The sequence below is a fragment of the Furipterus horrens genome, unplaced genomic scaffold (genome assembly GCF_987537825.1).
Source record: "Furipterus horrens unplaced genomic scaffold, mFurHor1.1.pri manual_scaffold_4, whole genome shotgun sequence".
NCBI lineage: Eukaryota > Metazoa > Chordata > Mammalia > Chiroptera > Furipteridae > Furipterus > Furipterus horrens.
This window is the reverse complement of record NW_028327174.1, coordinates 17,089,617-17,114,296: the sequence shown is the minus strand read 5'-3', so window position 1 is coordinate 17,114,296 and position 24,680 is coordinate 17,089,617. Positions and strand designations below refer to the sequence as shown.

Sequence of the window (24,680 nt, the reverse complement as noted above, 5' to 3'; positions counted from 1 at the left end):
GTTTTAGCATATAAACCAGGGATGTGAGACTCTTAAGCTTATTTTATAAAATCATGATATCAATGAATAATTTCTATATTCCGAAGGTTTCTGAGTAAGTTACTTCCATATCCAGTAGATAGCTTTATTGACCTAACATCAAAGAATGATAATTACATAACTAAATAATTCAGCATAATTAATATTGCATTTAATCGCTATCCCTATAATACTCAAAAATTGAAACTAACATTTCCTTTCCTGATGTCACCCATGCTTCCTAATACCAACTTTGAAGACTGTTTTTTAGTTTTCGTTGCTTCTGGCCTCAGCAGTGGGTCATTTTCCCTCAAATGTTCTTATTTGGTTCCTGTCATATTATACCATCTGAATTTTTTCCCACCTCTTTGTCAGTGTCAATCACAAATATCAGTAAATGCAAATTGACAGAAAACCCAGATATAGACACTGCTTGTTAAATCAAATGTAAGTATTATGGGAGATTCACTGCAGCAAAAATGTGGCCGTCAGCAACATTATCCAAGACAGAAAGAGGCATGAACTCCCAAGTCCTAAACTTCTCATGAAGGGATGCATAGTTATGGATGACTATCTGAAAGACAGTCACATCAGATCAAACCTTGAGGAAGAAGTATTATCTCACCTACAGTCTGAGACAGGAGGATCTCTTCAATCTTCCAGTTTTGTAATACGTAACAGGATTGCAAGAGTACTATAATCCTCATCCTCGGACTGTATAGTTTAGTAAAGCCTAGACCATGTAAATTCCTAAATTCAGTGTCATGGACCTGGACCAAGACATCTCAGGGAGTCATGCTACATAATGTTAAACTCTTCCATCTGTTCTGTATTCACTGTATTCTGCATATTCCCTAACGGTAGGACATCTAAAAGATTCAGGTCTGAACTCCCTTCTTTTCTTCCTCCAAAATCTCAAGCTTTTATTCTTGTATTTTTAACTCCAAAGTCAATTTTCTTTACCAAGCTTCCTTCTGAAAATCCCACCTGCACTGGGCATCACCACCTTGGAATGCTGCAGCCGCCTCAAGGTTAACATGTCTGAAACTGAACTCAGTCCCTTTGCAACAAAGCCAGTTTCCTCTTTGGTTTCCTTATTTTTATTTTTATTTTTTTGAGCTGCAGAAGAGTGTGATCCCTGAAGAATCCTCTCTTCTGCCACTCTCCTGTATCCTATAAATCAACCTTCACAAAGTTCTTCACTGACCACTCCCACAGTCGCCTGTTCCCTCCTTTACAGAAAAATGCCACTGTTGCCTAACTAATTTCTATTCAAACTGTATCGCTCTCTCCTTCTGCTCAAATGATTGCACACTTAACCTCCTGTTCAAAAATTCTTTTAATTACTTTTAAAGATTCTACTTATTTTTAGAGAGAGGGACAGAAATATCAAGGTGTGGCTGACTCTTGAGTGCCCCCACCTGGGGACCTGGCCTGCAAACCCAGGCATTTGCCCTGACCGGGAATCGAACCTGCAACCCTTTGGATCACAGGCTGGCACTCAGTCCACTGAACCACACCAGCCTGGGCTGTTCAAAAACTTTTAATGGCTCCCTCCATTCTATAAAATATCATTCACACCACTTAACCAAATACTGAAAGGTCCCATTAGATCCCTGTCTCTCCAGCCCTTTTCCCTCTCTCCTCCTATACATCAGCCATCCAATTCAGTCAACACAGCATTTAGTCCCACTAATATAACGTTGTTTAGAAACTTTCCTTGGCCAAACCTGAGCTCTGTTTTTCAAGACTGCATTGCTATCTCAAGTCTCTCTCACATCACACATAAAAAAAATGAACCATTTTCTAGCAATCCTTGCAAAGAAACATGCGAACTCCTAAACAATCCATCAAAAAGAAACACACAGACACACCAAGACTCTGAAAGTAAAAAGAAGAATAATGATGTATAAATGCACATGTATTTTCCTTCTATATTCAAAGTACTCTTGCCCCCATGTGTTCACATTCTATTCTTAATGATAGAGACTTAATTCTATTTCCTCTACAGCCCTTAAAGGTTGATAATGCATTTCTCAGTATTGTGACTGGCTACCTCATCTTTAGAAAAAGCATTATGATACTAAGGTTAAGTTTAACATGGAGTAGATAACTTCTTTTTATTTGGGTGTCATCAATTGCAACCCCGATTTTTCCCAAAAATCTTATTAATATCTACTATGGAGATCAAGCATAATCTCTATGGCCAGGTGAAAGTAAAGCAGCCAAAAGTAAATGGTATGCTCATTTTATTTCCTTTAATTGGATTTGAAATCAAATATTTTACTTACTTTATATATTATTGAAACGTGTAAAAACATAATTAAAGTAAGTATTTCTCAAATTGGCTTGCTAATGGTCTTAAGAGTGATTTTTCTTTAGATTCTGGGAAAATATTTCCCATGGAAATAAATATTTTTCCAATGTTTCAGCATAAAAAATTAGAAATCATTCAACTGGATTTCATCTCCTATCAAACAATTTTCCAGTCTTCATTTGTGCATTCATTTAGCAAATACATATTGAATATATGTTATGTGCCAGACATTTTCTAGATATTAATAATGCAGAAATAAACTAAATAGATAGAGCTGCTGCCATTACAAAGTTTACATTTAGTGGAAGGAGACAAAATAAATAATCAAACAATGTGGGAGTTAGGGGCATCAACTCCTGTGCATTTGAAAATCTGCACATAACTTTTGACTCCACAAAAACTTCACTATCCCTCGGTATGCACAGGGGATTTTTTCCAGGACCCAGATACCAAAATCCACAGATGCTCAGGGCCCCTATATGAAATGGTGTAGTTCAATGCATACAGTTGGCTCTCCACATCCATCCACAGACTCCCAACAGCAGATCAAAAACGGTACAGGTATTTATTGAAGAAAATTCCTACAAACATGGACCCATGTGGTTCAAACCAGTGTTGTTTAAAAGTCAACTGTAATATGTCAATTGATGGTAAGTGCTTGACACATTTCTTGAATGAAAGGAGACCCAGCCTCACCATAGAATAAAGAGTGAGATCACAGGGCCATTTCAAAGTAACAATACCTAATTCTCCTCACGGAAGTCAGCATAAACAAAATGAGGTCCAAGGCTATATATGTGATTATCAGAAACAACTGTTGCAGAAATAGTCTGACAGGAGTGAAAGATCTTCATATCAAGAGAGATGAAAAATGTTTCTTTGGGGAGGAATCTGTATACAGAAAAAGAGCTATTCTAAAGCAAACTAAATGAAAGCAAATATAGTTCACTATAAAAAAAAGACACCAAAAATAGCATATCCAGGTGTGCTATCACATACACAGGTATATGTAGTCCAAATTTTAACTATGATATTTAAAAGTAATTACTGACTTATCTACTAGGCATCTCAGAAGATCATTAACATTCTATTTCATAGTAGAATTTCTTGATGTCAAAAAGAAACAATTCATTTCCATTTATATTTTGGAAAACAAGATCTTGGATTCTTTCTCTCTCAAGCATATTAAAATTATTGATTTTATTGATTTAAATGTGTAAATTAGAGAATGAAGCACTTATTTATAACTTGATACATAACTAAGTGCATAAAAAATTATGTGTAAGTGTTCACAATAATTATTCTAAAATATGTAAAGAACCTATTATATATATGTGTATATATATATACTTCATAATCAAATAGTCATTGTATATATATGTGTATATATATATAAAATAAGTCAATGCATAGAGATAAGTATAATATTCTTTTGGAGGAAATTAAAACTTGGAATTGTCGTGCATAAAGGCCTAATTTTTGTTACATAAAAAAATTCTACAATTTTAATGGGGAAGACTTTAATAAATGTGCAACTATCTATAACTATAAAAAAGTTTCTATGAATAAGAACTATAAAAATCAGTACGTATATAGAGAAAAAATAATTATAAAAGACATTACATAGCCAATTCTGGTTACATGGTTACCAACTTGTTTTTTCTACCTCTTGGGCACATAGCTAGCCTATACTTTTAACTTCCCATGCAGATTAAATGGCCATGTGACTATATGCCTGAGTACTAGTCAGTGAGATACAAGCAGAAGTGATGTTTGCTGTTTCCAGGCCCGTCCCCTAAAACCTCCTACCTGTGTATCATATGTGCCCTTTGCCACCTGTTGCAGATGAGACAGGTGATCCTGGACTCCTGTGTTCAAGATGGCAGAGCCACTAGCTAGAAGGAATCTAAGTTCCTAAATTCCCACTTGGAGGAGAGTCATCTGCTGATCAGGAACACCTATTATGGATTTTAAAGGGGTAACAAACTTACTTCCATTATATTTTAGCTATTACTAGATGATTTGTCTTAATTTTTCTAAAGCAGCTAGCATTACCTTAACTAATATGGCTTATTATATCACTGACATAGGACCATTAACATTCATGACTTGTTTTGTTACCTAATTTAAAATGTTAATATCTCAAAAACTCAATACACATACATTAACTTCAATTGAGAAATATTTTAATGTTCATAAGTAGTCTACATTTTAGATAAAATTATTTTTCAAAGCCTATTCTTTGTTTAATCTCAGCAGATCCTAAACTTTAACATTTAATTAACAACATTAACCATATTAATGACTTCAGTGATCAAGTACATCTTTAGCCAAAAGATTCGTCATTTTAAAAAATATCAGATAATGTAACCTCTTCTACTAAAAATAAAAATAAAAATAAAAACCAGTCTTATCAGTTTCATCACATTCCTGTAAAGCATCTGAAAAGTAGCAAAATACTCTGAGAAAACTACCCCAGAAAATAACTTTAGATTAACTTTAAAGAAATAAAAATGGTCCCCCGAGACTAGCTCCCATTTGGTAAGAACAAGTGTGCAATCATTCAAAACAAACAGATGAAAACAAACAACAAAAACCCTAGACAAGATTTTGAAGTAGGGGAAGCTTTTCTCAATATCCACTCAAGCATCAGTGCTCACCTTTCTAACACTTATCCATCCATCCATCTATACATCCATCCATCCATGTATTTATTCATTCTTTTCTTCATTGATTCAATTAAAGTATATTCGTCTCCTTCTATGTGACAGGCATTGTATTAGAATCTGCTAATATAAAGATGAAATATATATATAATGGCCTTGAGGAACGCACAGCCTAGTAATGTCAAAAACAAGAAACCAACAAAATTTATAATTACTCACTACAATTACAATCACAGTAATACTATTACAAAGCATTGGGAGGCCCTGGAGGAGAGCCTAAGCCAGACCAAGGGGAGGGTTCAAGGATAGGCTAAGACTGGCAGAAGATCACCAGGAGATCACATCAAAGTCAAGTTTTGATGTGTGAGAATTAAAAATAATAAAATTGATGTGGAGTGATGGAGAGAGTGGGAACTTCAGGTATATAAAGACAGGTGAAAAAGAGCATAGAAAACTCCTAGGAGTACTGGTTAGTTGGGAAAATAATGAGAGGTGAAAACACAGAACCATACAAGAGTCAGTTCATGACATGTCCTCTTTACTTCATAATCAAATAGTCATTGCCGTCCCACTTTTTAATGTGCCCCCACACTCTATTCAAACAGGACAGAATCACCTTTTCATTTTCACTGACTAAAACACAGCTATTTCTTTTTTCACTATACACTGTACATTTACTGAATAGCTAAAATGTGTCAGGCAAGATATTAAATTCTGTGGGTATAAAAATAAATAGTTCTTCTATCATTTACTGGATTGTTTTGTTAATTTATCATTCCATATTTCTGTTACTTAATGATGTGTCAGTTTTCTCTGCCAAACTCCAAGCTCCTAAGAACAAGACAAATGCCTTGTTCATTTTTTACCTGCCCTAAAACAGTAGCCAGTGCATAGTAGAGGCAAAATAAATATTTATCTAGTGAATGAACTGAAGTAATGCGGAAAAATGGATCAGCTTCAAAACAAAAGGCTATCACCTTAGTTTTTTTGTGTGATGAGGCTTTTCAAGATTATGAAATATTAAAATGTATATTTTATATTTTCCAGAAATATTGGTAAATAATATATTCCTACTGTAGCATCCTTTCCTAATACCTTTATATTCACAGTTTATAACTTTGATAATCTCTGAACACATATTTATATTTGAACCTTACTCAATGTTACTAAAAGACAGGAACAGAATTCTTTTCTTCTCCATAGAAAAAATATTTATTGAGCACTTGCTATTTGCAGAGCCAAATACTAGCTGAATTGCTCACCATTTATACATCATTGTTATGAGATATAATAATTATATTTTAAGTAAAATATGCCTTAATTTAAGCCTTAGTCAGATCCAGTGGTAAAAGAACAGTTTCACTCAACATTCTATTTCATAAGTAATAGTTACCTTTCTCTTCTAAGATTCTCCATCTATTAAAAGAGAAATTGGTCTGAGCTGGATTAAGTAAGGAGGTTACTATATAAACTCTTAATCTACACCTTGTAAAATGAACAGCATTTAAACAAACAGGAAAGATAAGAGAATAAGCAAAGATATCAAAGAAGAAGAAATGTCCATGATATGTTTAGGTAAATGACCAAAGAATAGAATATTTTGGTAGGAAGTGGAAGAATAATAAGAAATATCATTGGATAAGGAAAGGGAGAAGCAGAATGGAAAGATCTTCACATTCTTTAAAACCAAGAACAGAAATTTGGCCATGACATAGTAGTCGAAATAACATTCTCATCTATTTTTGACCACAGAGGTCATGGAATGAAAACTCCACTACAGTAACACTTATCTGGCAGTGTGATACAGTTATGGGTCAAAATTAAGAAAAGACTGACTACGAAGAAAGAAAGAAACAAACAAACTGGTTTGGCACGTTCTGTGTCCAACACACAGACAGTAACAAAAACAAACAAACTAACTAAATAAACTCGGCCCATAATGAAGCCTACATTTTAATCAAAGGAGCCAAACATAAACACTATAAATAAATAAAATGCATGGAAGGCTAGGTAAAGATGTGACATGGAAAAACACAAGTAGAAGAGGGGGACAGGAATTGCCAGGGTGATGAGTTTTGAATACAGTGATCAGGTAAGGCCACTCTGGGAAGTTGTTGTTGGGCAAAAACCCGAGAGAGAAAGCCTAAAGATATGTGGGAAAGAGAGTTCCAGAAAGCAAGAAGAGCAAGTATAGTAGTCTTGAGGTAGGAGTGTGCCTGGTGTCTTACAGTAATGGCAATGAACCAAGTGTGGCTGGAACAGTGTGAGTAGGACACAGAGTGGTAAAAACGAGGTGTGAGAGGTAAGGATGGAGCCAAGGCAGGTGTCCAGGTCATGCAGGGCCTTTTGAACCAATGTAAGGACTTTATCCTTCCCTTGGGAATATCAGAAACCACAGGAGGGAGCTGAGTACAACAGTGACATGATTTAACTTAATTTTTGGCCCATTTTTATTTTTATTATTTATTTATTTATTGTATTTAAATGTTTATGCTATTGTATTACAGTTGTCCTTGCTTTTTCTCCCTTTGCCCCTCTCCAACCAGCCTCCTCCTCCTCTCTCTCCGGCAGGGTGGGGGTGGGGGGACAGGATAAAACAAGAGATCAGCCAAGGAACACCGATGCATGATTTAACTTACTTTTAAAAAGGATCTCTTTGGTGCTCTTTTAAGAATACACTGTATGGGCAATGGTGGTACCAGGAACTTCAGTCTGGAGCTCCTAACATAATCCCAGCAAAGGATGATAGTGGCTTAGACCAGAGTGGCAGTAGTGGAGCTGGTAAGAAGTTGTTGAATCCTGGATGTGTTTTTGCAGGAAGAGCTGGTAGAATTTGAAGACCAACTGCTTGTAAGGTGTGAAAAAAAGAGAAGAGAAAAGGAGCACTGCAAGGTTTTTGGAGGACAGAGGTTGGATGGATAGAGCTGCTAATGATTGAAATAGGAAAATTGAGAATCCAGCTGGTTTGAGTGGGAAATGGAGAAGTTTACTCTTTTCTTGTTAAGTTTGAAAAGGATATTAGACACGAGTGGAGATGTCAAGTAGACACTTAAGTACAAGAATTCTGAGTTCAGAAGAGCAGCAAAGCTGTAGCTATAAACTTGGGACAGTCTGAGTCATAGTACGTATGTAAGACGTAACACTCTTTGCCATGCTTGGCCCAGACTGTCAGAACAGATAAAAGGAGTTCAGAGACTGAGCCCTAGCACACTTTCATGTGAAGTGGTCAAGGATGTAGGAGAACCAGCAGAGGAGATTGAAAAGGAGTAATTATCAAAGAAAAAAAAAATAATGGAAGAGTGTGGTATCTAGGACATCAAGTAAAAAAAGTACATATAAAGAAGAACATATCAACTTTGTCAAATGTTTCTTAAAGTTCAAGTAAGAATGGACTAAGAAATACCTATGGAATTAGCAACATGGAAGTCACTGGAGACCTCAACAGGACAGTTCTGGGATTTGGTGAAGGAAAAAGCCTGATTGCACTGGTTTTGAAAGAAATGAAAGTGATACATTTGAAACAGCAATACGAGCAGTTCTTCCAGAGTCTAATTGTAAAAATGAATAAGGAAATGGGGCAGTCCCTGGGAAAGTGAAGTGAGGTCAAGCAGGGATGGAAGAATAAACAAAGGGGAACTCTCTAGTAGACAAGGAGAATGAGAGGAATGGGAACGAACCAAACATGCAAAACCAACAACATACATAAGTCAGTTGTGTTTCTATGCATTAACAACAAAATATCTGAAAATAATTTTTAAATGCTATTCACAATAGCATCAAAAGCAATAAAATACTTAGGAATAAATTTAACCAAGGAGGTAAAACATCTGTACAGTGAAAACTACAAGACTTTGATGAAAGGCATTGAAGACACAAACAGATGAAACGATAATCTGTGTTCATGAATTGAAGAATTTATATTATTAAAAGTTCCATACTACCCAAAGCCATCTATAGATTCAATGAAATCCCTAGCAAAATTCCAGTGGCATTTTTCACAGAAATAGAAAAAAACATCCTTATAATATGTTATTTTGTCTTAATGACCAATCAAATTTGCATCCATGTGAGCACAAAAGAAAGGCAAAGGGTCAAATCACTGGAATCTGAGATCCACAGATCTGTATGCATGAAAAGAAAATGAGTCTGACTAGTTGTCTATGAAATCAGCATTTTTAAATGTTCTATTGCAGTATGAACAAACTATTGAGCATAAGTGAGCATTACCTAGGGAGTTTATTATTCTGGTTCTATAGGTCGAGGCAAGACTTTTTAGAGACTACTCCTCAGATGAGAAATATAAGGATGAGGGTAGTATTTGTCTAAGGAGTAGAATCAAGATCCAAACAAGTCTGTTTGACTTCAAAACTCTTGCTCTCTGTACTATAATGCCACTCCAAGTTACAAATATGTGGTATTGGAAAAAATTAGTATGATTCTGTAATGCAGTGACTCAGTAAATTGGTGAGGACAATAATGATAACTATATCAATAGAGATACTTTAAATGTTTAGGAGAGTGGCTCTAGGCTAAGGGAGAATAGTATTATAGGGGAAAATTCTTATTCAGGGCTGGAGTAGATTTATTTCAGCAACACAGAATGGATGATTATAGGAAAAAAATATAACATGCCAATGTTCCTCTCATTTATTTGGGGGGCAAGCTATTTCCACTTTACCGATATACACTTCTCACTGGTTCATTATCATTTTTCAAGGCAGACCTTTTTCATTTCCCATCAAATTCATCTTCTTGACTACCTCATTCTTTATCCAAACTTTGTTTCTCATTATTAGTTATTTGACAGAATAGACTGGCAACTATGAACTAAATTGAATGGTTATGAAACTGTAAGCAACCAAAACATCTGAGTTTTAAAAAGCAAAGATAGTTGAAATAAAAATTCTGGCAAAGGAAAGTGAAAACAAAACTAGAAAATTTTAAAAATCTAAGCCTGAGATTGAAGCAAGCCACATAGTACACTTTGCATCTACTGTTACTGACTTTGACTATATCATAGAGAATCCTGATTCTTCAGCTGTAAGAGGCTAAATGAATTCCAATGTTCAGTAGTCATGTCCCTAATGATCTCAAAATAAAAAATGTTAGAAGCATGACTGACTTCGGTAATTTTTTCTGGGTTACTAGTCCACTGTTCCATTAGAATCAATTTGTTCTTCAAGGTGAAAAACATTTCCCTGAACAGAGAGATAAGTGATTTACTGCCACTGATGTGCTCCTCTAAGCTCATGCTCTAGATGGAGTCCCTTTGGCATTAGGAAGTAAAATGGAATTCCTTCATAACAGCAGGCTGGCCAAGGCCTTTACTCCAGAAGAGAATCAACAATTCTCAAATGTGTACCTTGAAACAGAATTACAAATTAGGTGTTTTATGGCAAATGAACAAGACAAATGTGGCAGGAGGCTGAAAGTTGTCAAAAATTAACTTCATCGTTACCCGGAAAGCATGGTTAGAAGAACACAGAATTATTATTAAATTTTCAAAAATAGATTAAAATTAGCTCCTGAGTATAAAGTATAGCTTCTCTGGGAAATCATAATATCTGGGTTCTGTTAGGAATTAAATTCAAGGTAGAGATTATAGAGATCAGAGAGAATGAAAATATCAAAACAAAAACTGGCTGATGTTATATCTGCAGAGTAGATAAAATAATAACTTCACAAACTTAATAAAATTCAAATATTTAAAAGTTTAAACATTTTTAGAAAGAGAGATTACTGCCTTTGAATTACTTACAGAATGCTCATAATGCTGAGAGATATTTTAGTGTCAAAAAGTTTAAGACTGTGCACACAATAATACTGTGCATCAGCTGGACACATCATAATCATCAAGAATCATTAGCAATAAGGAAAAAAGCAGGGTGCTGGCTTAAGCCCATTTTCTTCATGATTAACTGAAAAAACTAAACCTGCATCAAAACTCAACTTGTACAGAAAGAATAATGGATTAATGAAAAAATGTTTATCACAAAATATTGAAGAATTTGAAAATTAATGATATGAGACATGTTCCTATACCCTTACAGTAGATTTCCATTATATATGTTATCAGAAATTAAACATATTTTTTTATCCTCACCCCAGGACATGCTTATTGATTTTAGAAAGAGGGGAAGGGAGGGAGAGGAAGAAAAAGAAAAACATCAGTGTGAGAGAAATCAGTTGCCTCTTACATGCACCAGGACCGGGGACCAAACCGGCAACCCAAGGATGTGCCCTAACCAGGAATCAAACCCATGACTCTTCGACCTATAGGACAATGGTCCAACCAACTGAGCCACACCAGCCAGGGTAAATATAGTATTTTTACATTTTATTTATTTATTTATTTATTTATTTGAGAAAGAGGGAAAAGGAGAGAGAAAGAGGGAGAGAGAAACATTGATTGGTTGCCTCTCCTATGTGCCCTGATCAGGGACCAAACCTGTAACCTAGCCATGTGCCCTGACCAGGAATCAAACCAGTGATCTTTCACTTTGCAGAACAACGCCCAACCAACTGAGCCAAACTGGTCAGGGCAAACATAGTATTTTTTAATATAAGATTTCCTAATTATCCCTGAAATAAAAGTCTTATTACCTAAGAAAGATATAACTTGACCTAAGATGTTGGTGTTTTTATGTTGTGGGGAAGTTTATAACACATTTTAATCAGCTATGTCATTTCGTCCTCAAAACAAATGGTGAGGCATGCATTATGTGAAATATCAACCAACAGAGGAAGTTATTCGGAGATTAGAAGACTCCACCTCAGAGCTTCTCCCATAGGGCTGCACCTAAGTTCAGTTACCAAACAGACTTCTTCATGTCTGTGGCCTACCATGTCATTCAACAAACGTGTATTAAGCTTGTGAGGGAGTAACTATGCCAAGGATACACACGCACAGAAATCAATATATCCCCCGTTGTCGAGGGGCTTACAAGCAAAACTAAAAACAAAAATTCATGCATAAATGACATGGAACAGACTAGAAATTTATAATAATTTACAAGTAAAGTTTAAGATAATACCTGATGTCAACAGGTTGGATCTAAACAGGAGGATCAGAAAAGGTTTTTTAAAGAATGGTTTTCACCATAGAGACAATAGGGAAAATAATTATATGTGAATAAAACATTGTGAACCATTGCAAGACATTTGGTCCTGCCCAAAATGTTCACAGAGACATCTGGTCCATGCCAAAAGGTCCTTGATATTTAATCCGGCCCCAAACCTCCACACTCAGAAAATGTCCCTGGGTTCAACTAGTTCCTGACATTTATTTTACTTTTGGTTTACAGGACTAATATATTAAAAATACCATCAGGTTTTACTGGTCCAATAATTATGTTGGGGCTGTGTTGGCAATAAAAACCCTTCTTGTCTTGGTAGCCTGGCTGGTAATGACACATGGGGTTAAGTAGGTTCAAATACTGCAGAAGTGAGGGACTTATATTAACTGTGGACAAAATGTCTCCATGAACATTTCGGACAAGACCAAATGTATGCTAATCTTGCAAACATGGGCAGAGATAAGGAAAGAGACACATTTGAGAGTAATCCCTTTTACCAAAATATATTCATCTAAGACATTTATGGAAGAAAGCTGGAAATATATAGTGAAACTAGAACATGGAGGGCTTTGAATGTCCGAGATGAAAGTCTATGTTGAATTTTTACAGTTAGGACCAGTCTAGCTTTGAAAAGGAGAGTGACATGATCAGAACTATACTGAAAGCATACTGATTTGGCAGCGGTGTTAAGAATAAACTGAAGTAGACAAAGATGAGAGACTAGAAGCAGGTGGACAGGGTAAGAGGCTCTTGCGATAATTCAGGTGAGAAGTAAAGAGAGCCTGAACCTGTAAATTGGCAGAAATGATAAAAAAGATTGTGGGGTAGAGGGGGGAATCAATCTGGAAGATATTTAAAGGCAGAAAGAATGACTTAATGGCTAGGATCATGACTTTGTAAGACATCAGACCTAAATTTAGATCAGCTTTACCTTTTGGTATCTCTATGACACTGGACAAATACTTCTATTCTTGATTTCTACACTGAGGGTAATAAAACCTGCCTCATGGCACTGTTGTGAGAATAAAAGAGATAATGATTTTTAAATGTTTACCACAATGTCTAGCACCTAATTAAATCATAGCATAATACAAATCTAGCTTCCAGTATTATAGTTATTTCCAGAGAGCATAGCTTGGCAACTGTTAATTGATTTTTAGCAGCTACGTCTCACTGTTGGTTTGTATTGCAATTGTGCTCATTTAAATACCCCAGAGCTTTCTGCATGAACTGCTTGGCCAATTAAATCTCTCTCATCTTATATTTATACCATTGAATTTTTAGGAATCTAAATACAAGATTTTATTATAACACCCACTGAATTTTGTGTTTTTACTTTTAGCCAATAATCTTAGTTTATTGAGATATTTTTCATGTAAGGTCAATTATTTGTCATGTTTGCTATTCCTCTCTAACATCTGGCAACCCTGATTTTGATAGATGACTGTCTTTTACAAAGTAAAATATTGACTAAGACTAATCCAAGAACAGATTATTCAGCATTTCACTAGAATGTACGCATTCAGTGATTATTGAAAGTCTGTACAAAGTTGGACAAAATCTATAAAACAAAAAAATCACGATGGCATATCTCCTGTGACACAAAAGAGAACAGCTCTCCTTCTGTGACTGACAGAAAGCCATATTAAACATTTTTAACTAATGAGGAAAATTCTTAGAAATACCAAGCAACTTCCAAAGGTCGCCTGCTACTAGGTGACAGGACAGAGACACAACTCATGCCTGTGTAACTCCCAAGCTCATGCTTTTAACTGCTAGACTAAGTTGTTTCCCTGAGAAAGATGGTTGAGACTCCATGCTTCATGAGAAAAGCCTATCTTTGAATCTCTAATTCATCTCCAAATACTGAAACATGTTTCAATGAAAATGGTTTAATTACAGCAATTGTTTATATATACTCTTACACACAGTGTGTGTCTATTTATGCATTTATTCCTTCAATGAATTTTCATGAGACCACTACATGCAAGGCACTGTACCAGGCAGGATATGATGTACAGAGATCAATCAAATATAAATTCTACCATCAAGAAGTCTATAGGAAGTAATATACAAATGTATACACCTACAAGATAACACAGAACAGAGATGTGTCATGAAAGGTAAAAGCAATTGTGTTGGAAGTTCAGAAGAATGATTCTTTTCTCCTAGCAGCTATTTATCTCAAGGATCCTCCTAGATGCACTACAGGTACCAAAAGTTCTCCCTCAGGTGAGAGAAGGGACAAGAATTTTACCATGTAGATTCTGGGTTTTTTCCTTGCATGTACATATAGTACATACATATGGCTAAGGGTATTAGTTCTGAAATATTAATGTAGGTCAACAGAATCTACACATCCCCTCAGTCCTGGAAAATCTATTAGGACAATCCAAACCTGGGCTTCATACATGGCAGGCTTGAGTCACTAGGTCCAGAAAAATTGTTCAAGTATATAAGAAATAAACTATTGAAAGAAAAATAACAGAAAAGAAGTGTAGTGGCTGAGAAAATTGCACAAAAGCTACAATTACATACCCACTTTCAAACAATTAGTCTTAGATGCTGCTTGTTTCTAAGTTTTTTCCTCCTCAGGAGAAAAAGATATAATGCATTGCATCCCTGAAGCTTCCTATTTATTTCTTAGAGACATAGGCTGGTAAGACAATAATGCTTTTTCTATTTTAAATATTAAAAATATTCATTCCTGAAACTTAGATTCTGAAATCTACTGTAATGATCTTTACATTATCATCAAATTTCTCTGCGTCATGATATGTTCACATTTAAGAGTTGTGTACAGTATTTGTGCACATGGAGGAAAAACTGGATATATGAGTTAGAAAAATAAGTGAAGAGAATATAACTTCTTTTCAGGTTATTTTATATTCTTTCAAAAACCTAAATTTTGCGGGTTGGAAAGATTTCTATTTCTTCAAAATTTACATTCCGATTATACAATATCCTAGTTCAACTTGGAAAATGGCTCCACATGCATATTATAAAAGCATTTAAAACAGACTAACTTTTGAATTAAAATTTATGCAAGAGAAAATGTAATTTTAACTTGTGCTGGCTTTCACATTAAATGCAAAATCTTCAATCAAATACATTCAATCACACTTAGAATTTAATCTTTAATCCACTTATATTAATAAAATTATTTAAACTACCACCTTAAGGCTAATTTTATATTTTAATAAAACCAAAACCTCCAATTCAAAAATAAAAGTTCTTACATAAGATGACTGATTTTTGTATTTTAAATTACTGAATTAGAGTGCCCTCTATTGGGAGAAAAAGGCAATAAAAGCTAAACTAAACTAAAAATAGTTAAAATAACCCCCAAATTCAAGCCACATCATTAGTAGGTAAATACATTTGTTAATAATACGAATGCTACACAACATATTTCCTTATATTTTAATTCCTTCAAAATTACTTTTCGATTTATTTGTCAGATTACAGTGAAGAAATGGGATGTTTCATATAATCTAAAATTAAATGTTAACTGAACCTAAATGCCTGTCCTTCAGCCAGTAATGTGAATAATAAACAAACAAAAATGTTTGTCCACATTTAACATTCCAACATAAAAGAAATAATTTTAATTTAGGCTAATGGCTGAACTAGAGTTGGAATTTTGTTTGATGAGAACCTTAAAACGTCCCTAATTCAAGAGATTTTTAGACCTCTTCCACCGGGGAGTGCGAGAATTAGGCTGGACGCTAGAAGGGCTGTAAGATTTAATCTTCCTCTAAAAGCCTGTGAGTTTGTGGTGTTATCAAGACCTCAGCTCAGAATCAGCATCTCAAGCCTGAATTACCTCAGTAAGGTCCTTGCAGATTTTTGGTCCTCTAGACAAATATTGTTTGTGTTAGAATAATCTTTTTAAAAGAACCTTGCTTACAACCACCCCAAACCGTTCTGATTGGGTTGGTTTGACATGGTATCTGAGAGCCTCGGTATTTCTTGAAGCTTCATCATAGAAGTCTAACGTATAACCGTTGCTGAGGATCATTGTTTACGTCTCTCCCTAGAACATCAGAAGTTCAGTTACCACTTTCACCTTCCCAGAATGTCACTTTCATGATAGAATGCCCCTTCGCAAGGATTCATTTTCCTCAGCTTCAATATTAAACTGCTGACTAGCTTTCCAAATCTAATTATCTGCCCCTAGCCAAGTGTTGAGGGGTAAGGGGTATCACTCCAGCCCCAGACTGTCTCTGTTCAAAGCCTGGCTCTGGTACTTACCGTGTATTTGAGAAAGCCACAAAAGCTCTCTGTGCCTTTGATTTCTCACCACTAAAACAGGAGGAATAACACTGCCTACCTCCTAGGGTTACAGTGAGGATTAAATCAGCTCATAGAAATCAAGTGCTCTGTAAGTGGTAGGCAGTGTCAATCCTTACACAAAGTTGTTTCACACTACTTTTTCCAATCAGCTTTCATGGTAAGCCACTCTCCTTAAATAAGATGCTGTCTCACCTCCGTGCTTTGCAAATACTGCTTCTGCAGGCTGGAGGGAGTCCTCTCCTATTCAGTCACTCATTACAATGCAAGTACAAGGCACACCCTCTCTTCCTCCAGGGCCCAGTCTAATCCAGCCCTACCTCCAGGAAGTCTTCAATGAATACCAATAAATCTTCACTAATGTCTCCCTTTATTTAAAAAAAAAAATGTTTTTGACCACAGGATAGTTTATAATGAGAAATAGAGCTGGGAATTAAAGACATTGGTTCTAAGTTTGATCCCTAGATCTGCCACTTGCTAACTGAGTCATTTCCCAAATCTATAACTCATTAGGGTTACCATGAGGATTAAAGTGGCTTAAATTATAGAAAACATTGGAATAGCAAATAGCAACCAGCCAATAAATGCAGCTCTTAAAATATATATCTGTTGTTTTATATGTTAGCATTGTCTGCACTCTGTGATGAAAGACTCCTTGGAAACAGTATTTTGAGCTCCTTGAAGTCAAGAACCATCTCTCATTATTGCTATTATAAATCTTATAGCTCACAACATGGTAATGATCATCTATATTAGGTGATCTGTAAGTACTTGATTAAATTTTTAATCAAGAGTATAATTTACAACAAAACTCTGGAATGGAAGTAAATATTCAACAGAACAGGGAATGAACCCAAATAAAATACAGGCTGCCAAGAGGGTTAAAATAATTCGATTACTTTTTAAATATTCAATAACAAGTTCTATCAGATTCATCTTCTGAAAGGCCACTTCCACTGACGTCTTACCTGGCCAAAATCCTTTAGATTTTTCTCATTTCCTAAAAAATAAATACCAAAATTTTTAGCCTGATATCCCAAATCATCCATGTCCTGACTTCAACCTCCCCTCCAGCCTTCTCTCCCATCTTCCCCCTTTATAAACTCTAATCTTCCAGATCACAGAACGACTTGCTTTTACTCATCTGTGCCATCTGCTTTTCTGCCTCCTGTAACCCTTAGTATGTAAAATGACAATATTTTTAAGGAACAAAATATTAAGGCCTGTCACAGGAACAAAGAGTGGTTGTTTATGTGAAAGTATGACTCAACTTTGAAGAACTGAATTTCAATTTATGAGTGTTAATTTCTTTCATGCTACTGTTACAATACAGTCTTCAGCTTTCAAAAAAAAATGTCTTGGCCACCATTTCCCCAAATTACATCCCCCAGCAAGGCCCGAAGCCGCTGCCATCACTCTCTGAAAGCTACAAGCTTGAATGAACATGGTCTCCAGGCAGAGTACTCAGACCACAGGGTGCACAGCACACCCATGAGCAAAAGGAAACACATTAGAGCTTCTATTTACACTGATTTTTTACCCTCCCCACTTGAATTTCTTTTGTAGTATATGACTCAATTTACATTTACACCATGTAATCTTAGAATACTAGTAGATATGTATAACTTATAAATAAATGCATTTGGTGTGTTTGCTCAAAGTTCGTTTCCTACTCTGGCACCTACAGCAAGAAAAGTTTAGAAATCACGAGTCTAGAAAACTAGGGCTTTCCGAAAATCTGTGGTTTAAAAATAGAGAACCAAAACCAGCAAACTTATCAAAATCTTTAGAGACAGATATAAAAACCCGAACACCATGTATTGCTTATGTAGGATAAATGTGGTTTAATTTCTAGCCAACTTTCAAGGAAATATCGAAGTGTAACTGGTTTGTGAATTGGAGATAGCATATACCTGTTTTAGATTTCTAAACAGGAAGTTTATCCTGACATTATAGTTACTACCATAAATATTTCATTAAAAGTTTCTTTTGGTAAAATCAGCAAGTATTTACTTCAGCATATGTATCATTAATCATCATTATTCATAAAGACCTTTGATTAGAGCCAATAATGTGATGTTTTACAAAAGACAGTGCAGCTAACAGACAAAAAGCAAAAGCAAAAACAAAAGCAGGCCTCTGTGGTAAGGCTAGCCACAGAACTTCAGGCTACCATGTACCACCCTGGGAAAGGGTCACCGCTCCCGTTAAGTAACTACCGTAAATGAAGTAAATATTCTCATAATACTCACTATATAAGCCCTGGCTGGTTTGTTTCAGTGGATTGAGCGTCGGCCTGCGAGCTAGGTGTCGCTGGTTCGATCTTCCAGTCAGGGCACATCAGAGAAGGAAAACTCTGACTCCAAAAAACCTCCGCTGCCTTGCGGCATACCTCTTCAGGGGAAAGGCTAAGGGAGTAAACCCCGACAGAAAATCCGGAGCCGGAGTCCCTAAGGCGGTTTGACGTTGTAGTCAACACCGGCAACTCCTGCGGCGCACCTGAAGCCAAGCTGTATTGACTCCGTCTTTCCCTTGGACCCTTCAGCTGCGAAGAGAGGGGGGGTCTGCTGCATGGGCAACAGCAGACCCTCCATATCACCCTGCCCAGGCTCTGTAGCTTCAGCTTCACTGGAGAGGACACTCCAGCGTCATCGCAAGATGTCGATTCAACACGGGAGGAGACAGATACCGTGTCACTCCCGAGTCGGACTGCACAGCCATTCTCAGCGGTGCAGATAGACTCTTAAGAAGCTACACCATCGTCTCTCGAGACGGACGGCTGCCGACGACGACGACGACGACTCACTATATACATAGCTATTTTCTGTTTTCATAAATAATATGACATACTTTTAACACAATCCACTCTATTATTGACTTTAGAAGAAAATAGTTCTAAAACTAATTAAGTTACAAGTATAAATGTATCATAACAAAATATTTTCTTTAATACCAGAGCATTCTATAAACCCTTCTACAGGACACAAACTGGATACCTAAACCTTAATTTTAAATTGCTTGATTCTCTACAGTTTTTCTTGCTATTGTGTTAATGTAAAAATCCAAAGGAGCAAGACTCTCTGACTCATGATTTACATTCTGAGCTTGGAAGTTATAGGCAAAGCTCTTGGGATTATAAAAATATGGAGGCTGAGCCCTGGCTGGTGTAGCTCAGTGGATTGAGGGCCAGCCTGAAAACCAAAAGGTCGCCACTTCAATTCCCAGTCAGAGCACATGCCTGGGTTGTATGACAGGTTCTCCAGCTGGGGGTGTGCAAGAGGCAACTGTTCAATGTATTTCTGCACATTGATATGTCTCTCCCTCTCTTTCTCCCTCCCTTCCCCTCTCTCTAAAAAGTAAATAAATAAAAATCTTTAAAAATAAATAATGGAGGTTGAACTTTCCACAATGTCTCTCTCCTACAATGACAGACAAAGTGACTATACACACATGGCTCAGCTCTTTCTTCTTCAAGATGGGTTAGACTCAGTTCACAGACAAAACGGGGAAAGAGACAAAAGGAAGGTTTTCTGTAATCTGTGTAAACCGATATCATCATGCCCAGTGAAACTAAAAGAACATAAATGAAGAAACTATGAAACTACGAAAGTCTAACAGCGATGTGACAGATCATCACAAACTATAACTGATTTATCGAAGCATCCCTTCCCCTATACATGCAGTGAGAATAAAACACCAATGAACTTCAGCAATAGGGAGCTTGACATTTGACCCTGGCAGGGTCTGAAGATAATGCACAAAACCCATGCCTCCTAGGTATACACTGAAGTGGCAAAGACAGACAAGTTGTCTTCTTTCCCCCTTTACTTACTACACTCTGGCTTCCATTTTTCCCAAGTTCTTCCTCTGAAATCTTGCTCAAATTATCTAAGTAGTGGTCTGATATTGTGTGGCACAAATCTTCAAAAGAATAATCCTTCTCTTGACAGAATTTTATTTCATCCAAGAGTTTTGATAATTCTCCAGTCACAGTTTCACCTGTAAGAAGACAACAAATTTTTTCAAAGTTTCAAGACAAGCCACTGACAAAATTTAATATGAAATAATTAAAATATGACTAGTATGTAATAAAAGTCAGAGTATGGTAAACAACATGAAATACTTAGAAAATATTCTGCTGAAGACAAGATATGAAACTATAATTAGTACAAGAATATTGAAAGAAAAATTCCAATTTTGCCTATAATTATTTTTTTCAAAATGGAACTAAGTACTTATATGTAGTTAGTGCATATAAGCATCTGAAATTACAATTCCTAAAGCTTTATTTACTCTATCACAATCTTTTATCATTACAATCTTTTCAGCATTACACTGTGATGACAGAATTTAACAATTTATTAGCAAATTTAAAATGGCACTAGAAGCCTACTTCCTAAGTTTAATTTTTTAAAAAGTAGAATGTATTTAAACATGTAATTATATAAGTACCATATTTTTCGCACTATAAGATGCTCTGACCATAAGATGCGCCTAGGTTTAGAGGAGGAAAACAACAACAAAAATATTCTAAACCAAATGGTGTACTAAAATATTTAATAAAATATAACAGAATAATATTTCAACCATGTAAAGTGAACAGCATTCAACAGCGGTATTAAGAACCATCATCACTGTCATTAACAAATGAGGAGACTTTAAGGTTCAAGTACTCTTCTAGTTTTCTGGGAACCCCAAGAACTCATCATCGCAAGTGTCAGAATTTATGAAGCTCAGTTGCTCACAATCACAGATATCACTTTCTTCGCTATCTTCATATATGATACTATCTTCAGTTCCATCTAAGGCATTGCTAATGCCACGTTTTCTGAATGACCGTACAACGGTTTCATCCTTCACTGACAGGTCAGGTAACACACATCACAGTTTGTGACACTATATTTGCTCCATAAGACACACAGACATTTCCCCGCACTTTTGGGGGAAAAAAGTGTGTCTTATGGAGTGAAAAATATGGTAATTAATAAATTAGAATCATGATGTGATATCCAGAGAAGACTCAGAAGGAACAGATAAATAATATGTATCATCTGTCAAAACAAAGAGATTTTGTAGGTCGCATACAAATATTCATTTTTCTTAATCATTCTAAGAATGGTACTTTATACCAATAATTTATTCTGAAATAAAAATCCAGCAGTTACAATGCAGATAGCAGTATTTTTATTCTGTACTAAACACATTTTAGAAAAAAATCTGCTATGAAACACACACTGCAGGTAAGTCTGTGACATTGCTCCCCCACTGCTCTCCGCTGCGTCTCGGGGCCAAGAGACGTGCCTGACAAACAGCAGGAGCTCAATAAATGTTGGTTGAACGAGTGGATAAAATATAGAGTATAAGACAGAACTTATTAGACTTGAAATTTTCATAAGTCTTAGCAACTTTGTACCCAGAGGGAAATTTTGTACATAAAGTGCATGATCGTTTCAAGGGTTTCATAATTAGCGACTCACTTTTGGTCTTCTGGGGAGGAGACTCAAGCGGAGACTCCAGAGGAGATGAAATGTGTGTTTCGTGCGTTGTATCTCCTGGTACATGCTCTTCAAGGACTGTTGGTCTTCCCACACCTTCTAAATATTCTGTGTATATAAATAGTTTAAATTACATAGTTGAATTCATTTATGTTAAAATCTTTAACCAAACTTTGTTTTACCTCCGGCAATCATCTTTTATTTATTTCCTCATATCCTAAAGATACCCCAACTTTTTAAAGGAACTTCATAAAACCAAGAAACCCAAAGAACTTTATGATGTGCTATTAATTTAAAGTTTTTTAATTAAAATAAAAAGATATTTTAGAAGAGATTCATGAACCCTGTTTTCTGAAAATTAACTTGATCCATTCTTCCCATAAAAATAAACTCACCTATTGAAAATACAATAGCATCCGTGGTTCCTTAAATATATTCTACCTGAAGAGTTAAAACCCTGAAAGATGCTTTGAATAGACTTGATCCCTGAACAAGAGTGTCAAATTCAGTTGGATACAAGAACCAGTCAGGTAACATAATGAATAAAGTGGGATAAGTTAATGACACAATGGTGTTATAATCTTGTAAGATAAGCATAACTGCATAAACTTTACATGAAAAAATAATGTTCATTCCCATTATTCTTGAAGCAATGTCCCACACTCAGTCTATTTCTCATTTTTCCAGCTTTGAAGACATAACAAATAGTAATAGCAGCTAAAACAGAAATTTTGCTTACTATGTACCCAGCAGTGTTCTAAGTATATAATATAAATTAATTCACTTAATCCTCACAAGTCTATGTCACAGGCACTATCACTTTCTCAGTTTTAGAGATGGCTGTGAAAGGGGGAGGACTTTAACTAATAAGTGGCAGAGCCATACAGACGTGGGACAAGAAAACATCTCACTTTTAAGCATAAAGAAAACAGCACCTGAATGCAGGAGTAAATGTCAATTACTATTCAGCCTCAATGCAACAGACAGAACAGAAGCCGATGGACCATGCGCAACCAGAGAGCAGGTGCCCCATCAAAATTTAAGCACTGAAGTCAAACAAAAGCCTGCGGGTTTTTTGTTTCTTTGTTTGTTTTTCTGAGAAACCAAAACTCTGGAGTTTTAACTGAAATATTTGATTGTTAAATGTTGAAAGCTAATTCAATTTTTTTATGGAAACAGTGTGGGTCAAAAATACGTGATGTAAACAAAACATATTTGCTATCTGCTATCTGCCATAAGCATCGGGCTCACACTGCCTAGTTTGCAGCCAGGGTTAAATCAATAGGTCACTCCCCATAGAGATCTTTTCCTTGCAGTTCTTTATTCAGAAGGAACCTTTTCTCTTAAAATCCAGCCAACTACTTGTGTCCTCACACCATTCAAATAGTTTGTACTAAGAGCGATTCTACTTGGCAGATTCTACTAGAAAAAGAAAGCAATCTATGGGCTTCCATGATTAGAAGTTTTGACCTATGCAGTACTTATATAAATTGAATTCCTCCTCAGGACATAAATGTTAATTTTATCTATTATAAATCGGCTTTATTGCTATAACAAACATTTTTATGAGATTTGAAATGCACTAGTGACTTGAAATCCAGGACTGTAAAGAATACAGTTAACGTATTCACATTCTAAAATTTTCCAGTAACTTTAAAAATTCTAAGCTGTCCCATATACACTATCACAAATTGGCATACCTAATGAATCTTGATCATTTAAAAGAACACAGGGAGTTACTCCTCCATAATAATATTTAGGTAAGTTGAACTAATGCAGGATCTTATGAAAAAAAAGGTCTGTAATTACATCATGCCCCCTCTTTAATGGATGATACTTATTTTGCTTCTCCAAAAGACATTATGCAAAGCCTCGGTTTTTTCTTGTTCCTTTTTTATAATTCAGTTAGAGGCATCCAATGTGAAACACACTGTGCTCAGAGGGGAAAGCCTCATAAAAATGCTGCATACTACTTTTATATTTTAGCTTTTATTCAACCTGATTTTAATTTGAATTGATATAAAGAGCCACTCTTGCATTCCTCTTTGATTTACCTATATAAGCACTTGACATAAAATTAACTTCTTTATTGACAAAGAAAAGAGTCAGAGCCTGAACTTCCCTGAGAGGTTTTGGAAAATCTGAGAGAAGAGAGCAGAATGACCTCCTGTAGTGTATCTCCTCTCTTGGCCCCTCTTTGGCCCTTATGATTCCTATATCTACATATCTCCTTCCCACTTGATTTTAATTCATTTCTTTCCCTGCAAGACAAAGCTGCTTTCAGCTTCCCAACTGATATCCAATGAAACCTGTCCTGCCTCCCTCCTCAATTACACTTGCAGCCCATCTAACAATTATAGGGGATAATCATCACTGAATAGTGTCTGAGCTAACTGGAGTGGACAGAATCAACGTCTGGGTTTCTAGGGGAACATGCTACATACGTGCCAGGCCTAATCATCCAGTAGAAAAGGCGAAAGCATTTAAATCTGAATTTTTCATGGAAGTTTTAGGTCAAATGGGGAAGTATGTAATCCTGCAAACAAAAAAGCAGTACCTAAATGGTTGTCAGACTTTCAGTATACCAAATGACTGCAACTAACTACAAAGGTATTTAAAAGACTTCTATCAAAAATAAAAGCTGATGCCCTAGCTGATGTGGCTCAGTGGATTAAGTGCTGGCCTGCCAACAGTAAGGGTTGCTGGTTCGATTCCAGGTCAGGGCACATGCCTGAGTTGCAGGCCAGTCCCCTGGCTGTGGGCTTGTGAGAGGAGGCCAATTGATGTTTCTCTTCCTTTCTTTCTCCTTCCCTTC

The 24,680-nt window shown here is 35.9% G+C and overlaps 1 protein-coding gene across 6 annotated transcripts in view; it reads right to left on the bottom strand.

Annotated features, from left to right (window-relative positions):
• ANKS1B (ankyrin repeat and sterile alpha motif domain containing 1B) overlaps nt 1-24,680 on the bottom strand; it is an 829,228-nt gene that overhangs the window by 694,703 nt on the left and 109,845 nt on the right. For all 6 annotated transcript variants that reach the window (XM_090272643.1, XM_090272644.1, XM_090272647.1 and 3 more), the window contains exons 7-8: nt 21,848-21,973; nt 20,203-20,369 (exon numbers count right to left, since the gene is read on the bottom strand). In XM_090272643.1, coding sequence (XP_090128769.1) covers nt 20,203-20,369; nt 21,848-21,973 — 293 coding nt within the window. The remainder of the gene's footprint in view (nt 1-20,202; nt 20,370-21,847; nt 21,974-24,680) is intronic.